Source organism: Chenopodium album, chromosome 23 (genome assembly GCF_948465745.1).
Source record: "Chenopodium album chromosome 23, dcCheAlbu1.1, whole genome shotgun sequence".
NCBI classification, from domain to species: Eukaryota; Viridiplantae; Streptophyta; class Magnoliopsida; order Caryophyllales; family Amaranthaceae; genus Chenopodium; species Chenopodium album.
The window spans coordinates 24,193,281-24,204,487 of NC_137856.1; the positions used below are offsets into that span (position 1 = coordinate 24,193,281).

The following is an 11,207-nucleotide window of genomic DNA, read 5'->3' on the forward strand; positions in this document are numbered from 1 at the left end:
ACATAGTTTGCTGTCTGACTGATATATCTCGCTTGGAAGCTAGAAAAGGAATCCAAAATAGCCTTGACATCCACCATAAGCTGAAGTTTATACGGAAAGCTGAAAAGACAATGCAAAATATTAATAAGTGTGAGATTGTTTCCTCTAATACGAATTACAGAAATATTATGATCCACAGCAAGAAAGAGGCCATTACAAAGGAAAATAACTTGCCTCTACAAAGTGGTCCCGGATATAGAATTTTGATAGGCAGAGCAATCAAAATTAAGTTGGTGGGGGGCATGAGGATACGGTGGTGCCGTAGTAGGAAAGTGGACGACGTCGTCAAGAAGGGATCAAGATTCTGATCTTATTCCTTAAACATAAAGAAAGCTAAAATGAAAATATTATGAACATTAGCAGAAGAATTCTTCAAATTAATTGCATTACGATGTTTTCAAATACTCCAAAACATGATAGCTACGTTAGGAAGGAGCCTAGGCGAAGTGACTTTAATTAAGAAAGCAAAATAAATCACGAATCTCTGAAAAATGGCCAGAATGACTTCATAAGAGCATCCACAATTTCTAAATAATAATTAAAGTTATATGCTAGCCATAGTGGATTTGTGGGGCTAGCTAGATTGTATGGTACCAATAGAATGGTTAAGTATTAGCGCATAGCTGCTATTTACATGACAAGTAAATATCAGTTATAAGATAAAAGACTGGTGAATTTATTTTTTCTAGTGGTACAAATATTGTACCACTGTTACCTACTTCGTATAATGACTATAAATAATACTACTAAAACAACTTATACTCTAGCAATATAAAATACATGTATAATATTACATTAAAAATACCACTATAGTATAATAGTACATTAAAAATACCATTATAGAAATAAAAAATCACAAAAATTAAGTGAATTTACTAGTAACCCTCCTCTATGCATCATAAACAAATATTAGCTATGCGCCTAGTTGCACTCCAATAGAATTACGTAGTTTCACTCCACCCTATGCACGTTACTGATTTGTGTAATATTTTTTATGTATTTATTTTCTATTTTTTTTTTAAAAAAATGGTTTATTTATTACAAAAGGAAGCAGTTTGCCATTCAAGCGGTTGTAGCTTGGGGAATATTGATGTGACAACCCAAAGCTACATGTACATGTAGCTAGCCATTGTGGATGCTCTAATACGTCTTCTATTCCCCCTAATCTTGCAACATGGAAAGGGAACACATATTTTAAGAAGAGGAGAGAGATAAAAGAGCAATTTCCGTAAATAATGCTAAAACAAAAAAAAAATTCCACATATATGTCAGTTTTAAAACTATTTCCCGTGATACCGTACACGTAAGATTAGTGTAGGGTTGTAAAATCCGAGGCTATAAACCGCTAATAACAAGGATTTTAAAAAAGAACCGCTAATGTCATTAGCGGTTTATACTTAAAATACTCAGTAACTTATTAGGCTTAATGTTTAGGTTCTTCAAATAGAACCGCTAATGGTATTAGAGCGAGGTTCTTCAAATAGAACCGCTAATACCATTAAATAGAACCTCTAATACCATTAGTGGTTCTAATTTGTGTAGAACTGCAATCTTTATTAGCGGTTTATTAATAGCTAAAAAACAAACCAAAATTCAGAGCCTACGTAGACGGTATGGTGGGAAATATTTTTTAAAGCAACGTACACACGGAATTATTTTTTATTTTAGCATTATTTATGGAATTCGCTAGACATAAAGACTGAATAATGATAGGAATTACTGTGATGAGGAGAGATAAAGAAAGAAAATTTTTGTGCAATATATAGGGAAATGTGGCAATATTCGTGGAACTTTCTAAAATGATTATTGTTGCAACGTTATTATTATTTGTGGAATAGGAAAAGTACTACTCCCTCCGGTTTTTTTTTTTTTAATTTTTTATTTTAATTTATTTTTATTTTTTATGCATCACTTTAAATGGCACAAAGTTTTAGGAGAGTAATATAATATTGTGAGTGGGTGAATAAATTATTATAGTAAAAGTAAGATGAGGATCATAAAAGATAAAGTATGTGAGAGAGGATAAATATTTTTACTCCCTCCGTCCCTTTATTACATGCCTGTATTCCTTTTTGAGGTGAACAAAATTAAGTGCCTATTTTTATTTATATGTTGTACTTTTTGCCAATATTATTCTTGTTTTGATGATTTGTCATCAATTTCCTTTTTCTTTTTTGTACTTTACATCAATTTCCCATACTTTCTCTCTCCTAATTCTCAACCACTTTTTCTTTCTCTCTATCTCTCTCTAACCCCACATGCATATTTGTACTCCCAATTTTTAGTTTTAAGGAATCTTTAACTTTCTTAATTCCCGTGCAAAATGAGAAATAGACATGTAATAAAAGGACGGAGGGAGTATTATTTTAGTGGGGACCATGGAAGAGAGAGAAATGATAAAATAAGTTGAGTGAGGTTTAAAATAAGACAGAGAAATGATAAAATATAATATAAAGTCTCCAAATATACAAGTGATGCATTTACAAAAAAAAACCCCTAAAAAGGAATGTGATACAAATAAAAGAAACGGAGGGAGTATAATTGAACACCTATACTCCAAGCTAAGTTTGATCAAGTAGTAAAGATTGTACCTTTCAACCTTGGGGTTGAGAGTTCAATCACCACTAGAGTCAATTTAAGGGTGGAGATCCCTTACCATTTCCCCCTCACCCTCAAAGGATGGCCTGCAAATACTGGACCAAAAAAGCCGTGAGGGTTAAAAAAATTGAACACCTATATTATAAAGCATAAATTTGAGATGATAGCAATTTATTGAGTCGACGCATAAAGGTTTGCTGTTTGAGAAATGGGAAGGTTGACTATGAATTTGATACTCAATGAAACAATGTTCAATATCAGCTTTCACTGCTGGAAACAGTGTATGCACCTCAATATGTAATGGATAATATTAATTCACATACATATAAGATCTCTATCAGATTCAACACATCTTGGAAAACAAAAGCTGGAAATAAAAAGAGGGAAAAGCATGTTAATGATGACATTATAACGGGTAGACAATTAGACATCACCCTTAGACTATAGGCATAACGCTTTACTGCAGTAGGTATATGCTCACACATATATAACCTGTAGTTATTATTCTATTTTAAAAAAGTGTACTCATATTGATATTCTATTTTAAGGTGCCTTCATTTGCAAAACTGATTTAGGTACATTAAAAATTGATTATGGCGCACTCACTGTGACGTCACAATTTTGAATGTTTTTCTTATATGAAATAGATGTGCCAAAATCAATTATTAGTGTACTTTATTAAATTATTGATGTTTAGTTTATTCTAGATTAATTAGCTCACAATATCTACACATTTTTACTCAATCAATTTTGTTTTATTCCCTTTTTAAAAAAAACTATACTTCGTATTATGGATTATGTAACTCTCCTATCATAAAACAAGAGTTACCCATAAAGGTGGGTCTATTTGTTACATCATATTTTTATTTTTTTTAAGTAACATTTTTTTCTAAAAAAAAAAAAATCTTATTTCAAACAAAATAATTTTTGAAATAAACAATTTCAGACAAAATAACATGTACGCAGTATAAGTTTGGTTTAGGGCCTGTTCACATTTACTGAACTGAGATGAACTGAACTGAACTGATTGGAGCTGACTGAATTGAATAGAGCTGAAATGAATATTTTATGAGAGAAGGAAATTAGGAGCTGAACCTAACTGAACTGATTGGAGCTGAACTGAAGTGAATTGATTAGAGCTTAACTGAACTAAATTGAAATTAAGCTGAAGTGAACAGACTCTTAAAACTAATATTCAAATATAATTTTAGACAAAGTCAAATGAACCAAAACAAAAGCGAATGAAGTACAAGTTTTCTTTCATTCTCTTTCAAATGCAACATTTTAACGTTACACTATTTATATATTTCACTTTGACTATTTTTGTTAATTTATAGTTAAAGAAAATATATGTTCATGTGAGATCTTATTGAATTCATCTCAGTTTATAATTTATTACTCTCTCCGTTTCATAATGTTAGTTTCATATACTATTTTGGGCGTTTCAAAAAAATCTACCCATATTGAATATATTTCATTTATAACTTGATTTTTTTGAAATTAATGGATTGTGGATTGATGACATGACCTTAAGTAAGAAAATTTTTACTTTAAAATATGCAATAATGACTTGTGCTTTCCTAATAAAAAATCAAAAAGTTAAATAAGGTAAACTGTTTATGAATTATGTTTTACTGTAATGTTAGATTCCAAATATATTAGTTTTCTTATTTTATATAATTGATTCCATATGAGACTAATATTATGAAACGGAAGGAGTAATAAAAAAGTATTGCATTTTTTTAAAAAAAATGGTGAAAATATTTTGTTTTGGAATAACAAAAAAAGAAAGTCTAGTATTAGGCGTCCGATGAAATAGACGTCAAATAAAACTGACGTTAAACTAACCAACATTTAAAAATTTAAATCATCCCACTCAACTCAAACTCCCATTATTATTGTCATTAATAAAGTCGGCTTTGTTATAAATACCACTTCCCTGCCATTCTACTGCGTCACTGCCCGCAACTCTCTTTCTCTCTCAATCAAACCCAACACATTTTCTCTCTCCTCTCATTTCTCACAACACTCGTAGTTTTTTCCTCTTTTTTCAATGGTTGCGTGAAAAACAAGTTTTTTTTTTCCATAAATATAAAAAATCATACGATCAAACAAATTCACTGTTTTTGTGCTTTCATTTTAAGATCAGCGTAATTTAATGGGGAAACTTATGACAGAGAAAATCAAAGTTGAATCTGTTCTTCACATTCTCAGAAAACAATCTCCTCTCTCTCTCAAACAAGTAATAATTACACTTTACACTCCTCTGTTATTTTTTACGATGTCTTATTTTTCTTTTTACGAGAATAACTCACATGTTGCGACTAATTAAATTTTGTGTGTTTGGTTACGAAAGGAGAAATTCTGCAACACGGCGTGTGTGGAGAGGTTTTTGAAGGTGAAAGGGGAGAATGTGAAGAAGGCAGCCAAACTATTAAGAGCTTGTCTTACGTGGCGTGATACTATTGGCACTGGTTAGTCACTTAGTCTTAACTTAAATCCTTCTTTCTCTCTAATTTTGTCTTTTCTGATTTAATCACTTCCTAATCTTAGCATCTTTTGCTTTTTATTTATTATTTTTTTTTTTTTTTCAAATGTAACTCTTATCTAGGAAAACAAATGAAAAAGTTAACCATAAAAAGTCACTTCAATTCTACATGTTTAAGAAAATTTATAATTAAAACATGATTAATAAATGATTTTATTCAAATTTTAGATTGAGTTTATTTTTTATTTTATTTTTTTGTAGAAAATTTAATAGCGGATGAGTTTTCTGGAGAGTTGGCGGAAGGAATAGCATATGTAGCGGGTCATGATGAAGAAGGCAGACCTGTTATGGTAATTTTTTTTATTTTTTATTATTCCTGTATTTTGAATTTGTTTGCATCTTTTTAGTTTTTATCTTTTTAATTTAAATAAGTTCCATTTTTGTGAAAAATTAAAGTCTCAAGGCTTTAAATTAATAAACTATGCTTTATTTCCTAGGTTTTCCGAATTAAGCAAGATTATCAGAAGTTCCATTCTCAGAAACTGTAAGCTCACCTAACTCTCTTTAATTTTTATTTCCCTCCTTTTCAATATATTTTTTTTATATTAAAAATTTAATTAACTTTTTCTTTTTTTAAAAAAAATATTATAGATTTACACGACTAATGGTATTCACGCTTGAAGTAGCGGTCCAAACAATGCAGAGAAACACTGAGCAATTTGTTATCCTTTTTGACGCAAGTAAGTTATTACTCGTATTTATGCCTCAAAAAAAAAAAAAGTTATTACTCGTATTTTACTTAGTTAAAACCTTTCCCGCGTTGGTTACAATTTGAACTTGTTGTTGTCAATTAATTAGATTGGTTAATCCGAATTTACATTATTATCTTTTGTAATTAAAAAGCTAAAAGGGTGAAATAGTCGGGCCTACTAGCCTAGTTTAAAACCGTTCCCGCATTGATCACAATTACACAATTTAAACTTGTTGACGTCAATAAATTAAGTTGGTTAATCCGGATTTACATTATTTACTTTTTGTGATTAAAAAAACATTTAAACTTTAAAAAAGGGTAAAATTATCGTTTACATTAAACTAGGCTAGTCTAGCCTACTAGCCTAGTTTAAAACCATTCCCGCATTGATCTTACAATTTAAATTTGTTGACGTCAATCAGTCAATTTGGTTAATCCGGTTTTACATAGTTACTTTTTGTGATTAAAAAACATTTGAACTTAAAAAGGGTAAAATAGTCATTTATATTAAATTGATTCCCTTCATAAAAAGGCTGAATCTGGATTATCAGGCTTAATATTTGATACACCCACCTTTTATTTGATTCCCCACATCCGCTTTAATTAATTCCCCCCTCTTTCTTTTTGTTTTATTCTAGAAAATAATGCAGTGTTTTTATTACTTTTTGCAGATATTTCATTTTCTATAAAATTCATGTATTTCATTTCATTTATTTTAAGAGCACGCTGCACGCCTAAAAATAAATATTTGCATATTTTTTGAGAACAGTAGTAAATAATAAATGAAATACCACAGTTTTCAGAAAACAAAAAATAAAAATCTGAATAAAGCAAAAAATTGGTGTGTCGGAAGACCAGCATTTTGTTGGGGGAACAAATTAATGTTTTAAACTCAAAAAATTTCCCAGATTACCCTTGTTAGGTCGCTGTTTGGACCTCTGTTTTTTGTCCTGGTTAAGAGAATTATGGGTTGGTTTCCCAAGGGCATATATGGAATGTTATGAAACTTATACTGTACAATTATATACTAAGATTGGTCAATTTCAGTCTGACATTTTTTCTTCTCTGGTTTCTTAGGAATAATTTCACTTCCCCATTTATTCAAAAGAATAATACCATTATCCGAAATTAATTAGTCACACATTCAACTCTTATTCTCTAATTTTGAAATTATTGAACATAAACGGATTTTTATTCTATTCTTGATTCAACTAAACTCAATCTAATCCAAAAATGATATCAAAACAAACCCATTAATCTGAATTAAGACCTATATGTTTAATAATTAGTCTTTAAATAGAATCCAAAAATGATATCGAAACAAACCCATTAATCCGAATTAAGACCTCTATGCGTAATAATTAGGATAGTACGAGTATACCACGACTAGACGACTAGTCGAGTAAGGAAATTGATTTTGGCACACCCTTTATTGATTTTGGCACACTTCTATATAAGAAGAGCATAGAAAAATATGCTCTCATATAGAGGTGTGCCAAAATCGTTTCCCGTCGAGTATTATTGTGGGATGTAGAGAGTGTAATTAATGTGAAGGACAGTAACCAAAAGCAAACAAAAGATGAGTTGAGAACATAAAAATTATCTGTTTTGGGGGCCATTGGAAAGTGTGTGATATGGTATAATGATAGGGGGTGTGAAAATGCAGGCTTTTTCAGATCAGCATCAGCATTTATGAACATAGTGCTCCCAACACTGAAGGTTGTGGCTGAGTACTATCCTGCTCGTCTTCATAAGTCCTTTGTCATTGACCCTCCTTCTCTTTTTCAGTATCTCTGGAAGGTACTGTACTATTGTTCATTTTCAACTCCTTTTATTCTTATCTCATTTCACTAATTCTATGTCTATTTTCTGTTTATGTAATTACATTACTAGTATTTTTATATTTTTTAGTTGTTAAAATATGTAATTAGAATATGATTTAATAAGATAATAACAGTATAAAAGCAAATTCCTTGACTCAGAGAATGAGAGACACATGAAAAGTAATATTGATATTGTTTATGGGGAATGTTAATAAGACTTCCTAAAGTTGCCTATTGACCTTTAGCATGCATCTTTTACATAGTGATGCATATATATTGAGATTTGTTGGAATATTTAAATTCAAGAAATTGTTTATTAAACGCATTTAACGAGATATAGAGTATGTTTAAACGTTTAATAAAATGGTAGATTCACCTTGGGGTCATTATAAAAGAGTAAAATTAAATATATCCAAAAAGTTGTTTTTATGGCTATCATCTCGACACTCAGCTTTAAAAATTCCGACTCTACCACTGATGAATACTATCTTCAATTTTGAAATCTACCTCATATTAACAATTAAGTTTAATAATAAAACCTTTGGTATATATTATGTAACATAAGTTTAGTAAGATTCTATAGTGAGGTGGTAAGTAGAGGAACAGAAAAAATGGTGTAAAGTCAATTTAGTTGACAAGAAGAAGAGAAAATGTTGAAACAAAGTTTGCTAAAGTAAAAAGAGGAAGAATAGAGCCGTTTGTGGAATTGAAACCCAATGATTGTAAAGCCTTTTTGGGTTCACATGTTACATGTAGAATATGAACATTGAATAGTAAAGGAGGGAAACTAATTTGAACCCATAAAAACATTTTTCCTTTTTTTTTTTTTTTTTTTTAAAAAAATCACATAAAAAGTTTTTCAAATAACTGTGTTGTAACTAGGAATTATCTTCCAATCATAACCGTAGAAAAGAGTCATGATTTTTTCCTAAGTGACTCTTTTAGGGAAAAAAAGAGTGGTAGTAGTCAAATTTGTTAGGTTGATTTGGTTTTATTTTTAACCTTCACGAAGTTCAAAGTTACCCAACCTAGATTATTTCATTCTTCCTTTTTATGCTTCTTTTTGGGTAATGAGTTGCTGTTTTTTTTTACTGTTTGCATGTTACTGTGCATTGTGATTTCTGTATGAGGGGCACATGACTAGTACGGAGTAGGAACTAGGAAGTTTTAGCATAATATGTCAATTAACACCAATTAATATCAAGAAATGTGAATACATTATTGCCCACTTGGTGTATATATGTTTGCTTAATTAAAGAAAAAGGTAGTAAAGTTGTTTAATTGATTTATTATACTCATCACTTTAATTTTAATAACTAACTAAATTAATAAAATTTCAAACTAAAATCATTTCTGTACATTTTTAATGAAAATCAATATAGTAGTATTTGAATTTAAGTATAATAATTGTTCCAATTTATTTTTTAAGTTATGTTTAATTCAACTTATTTTTTTTTTTTGAAATTTAGGAACTATCTACATTTTGAACTTTGATTGTAATCGATGTCTATTATAATTTAATGTATTTTCCGATTGTTCTCTATTTTTAACATGATGAAAATGTTTGACTAATTTTCAGGGAGTACGCCCATTTGTGGAGCTATCAAACTTAACCACAATAGTTTCCTCAACTGACTTCGAAGACTCAATCACCCTAGACTACAATGACTTCTCCATGTACCCAAGAGCCGCATCTCTTCGGTTCGATTCGTCCTCAATCCCGGTTCACTCCTCGACCGCCAAGATCGGCGCGTGTGCCTCGTCCCGGTTCTCCTTCACAGTGTCTCACAGCTTTGACTCCCTCAAACCGTGGTACCTAAGCCTCACTAGTGACACTACCTCAACTTCCAAAGTAGGCCCCACAACAACAACAAACTCCACGTCATCTATCTTGGGCCCCAATCCTCGCTCATTCTCCTTTGCATCACCCATTGATAGAACTCCACGTGGCGGTGGCGGTTATAACAACTTTAACGGTGGTGACAAACTATTAAGGAAGAATTTCATCCCTTCTACACCACTCCCTCAAAAGTCCCACAATGCCGATACCGCCTCGGTTAAGCTACCTCGGACACCGAAGCCGTCTTTCCTCCACTCCCCTGCGGCGGCATTGTTCGGGAGGCGCGAGACACCGGCCCCGGCTAGCCATGCTATTAGTAAGGGTGAAAAGTCTAGAGAAGCATTTTTTCCCTACTTCAAGTTTTACCGTAGACCTTACGATGAAATGATCTACCGATCAAAAATGAAGCCTCCTCTTGGTGGTTTAATCTCGATCGTCGCTCCCCAACACCTCCGGCGCCGCCACATGTCGGTGTCTCAACGTTTTTGAAGCAATTTTACAACCAAAAAAAAAAAAAAGGAAAAAGGGTGGGTACATAAAGAGTATATTGGCTGGGTAAATTAACAATGATCATGATATCATGATGTCAAGCATTATATTATAAGGTTGTTAATTATTACATTACTAGTATGATGTTTTGTTTATTAATTATTGTCTTGGTTTCAAATAAATAGTTAATTACATTAAATTAATACTCCCTAAGTTATGGGTTTTTTTTGCGAATGGAGAAATATTAATGATACAAGATCTATGTTAATTAATTAGATGTAACATGCACTCGTGTGATTTACTAATAATTTACAAAGGTCAAGGGGTGGTCGGGAGACGACGTACCAAGAAAATTGTTGTGCATGGAATGAAGTTATCGTGGTCGAAACGTAGAACATAAAGGCTTTGGAAATTAAAATGTTTTAATCTTGGAGTTCATGATGTTATTATGAGGTTGAGAAACATCTACTTACTACTATTATTTTTATACTTTGGAAAGTGAATTCTACTACATACTACTTAAAACATGGAACTTTGATGCGATTGATGTAAATTGTTAATGTGAATCGGTTAAATATACACAAATTACCTTTTATGGTAGTTAAATTTTATTAGTGTGCTCCCTCTGTTTTTTTTTTCACAAGTGTTACACAACTTTGACCAAACATTTTTATCAAGCACGAAATTGACCATTATTTTCTCCAATTATATGTTAATAAAAAAAAAAATAGAGAATATGATAATATGAAAGTATATATTGTGACGAATCAAACAACATATTATATAATAATATTTGCAATTTATCTATTTACTAAACAGCCAAGTCAAAACCAATACATGAATACTAAAAAAAAAAAAATTCAAAGTGTAACACTTAAAAAAATTAGTAGCAATTTTTATTAAATAACAAAATTATAAAGTCAATTCATATGTCTAAACATTGTACTAATCAACCGTGTTAAATACGAAGTAGATTGGTACAAAGAGAGTATGTTTACTAATCAACTAATGTAACTGCATGTAATTGCTATTATATAAGATGCTATTGGATTACTCACAATATTTATTAGAATAATAATTTAAAATTATTTTTTTTTACTACTAGACAATTAGATAGTCGAAATATTATTATATTGTCAAATGTGTCAGTGAAATTGATACATTTATTCAAAATTAGAA

The 11,207-nt window shown here is 30.8% G+C and overlaps 1 protein-coding gene across 1 annotated transcript; it reads left to right on the plus strand.

Moving 5' to 3' along the window:
• The first annotated feature begins 4,613 nt into the window (after window positions 1-4,613).
• LOC145609149 (uncharacterized) lies at window positions 4,614-10,041 on the plus strand. Its single transcript, XM_081664702.1, has 7 exons — window positions 4,614-4,879; window positions 4,994-5,111; window positions 5,387-5,475; window positions 5,623-5,669; window positions 5,777-5,865; window positions 7,543-7,676; window positions 9,279-10,041. The coding sequence occupies exons 1-7, from the start codon at window positions 4,796-4,798 to the stop codon at window positions 10,026-10,028; spliced, it is 1,311 nt and encodes a 436-aa protein (XP_081520828.1). The 5' UTR covers window positions 4,614-4,795; the 3' UTR covers window positions 10,029-10,041.
• Window positions 10,042-11,207: the final 1,166 nt, after the last annotated feature.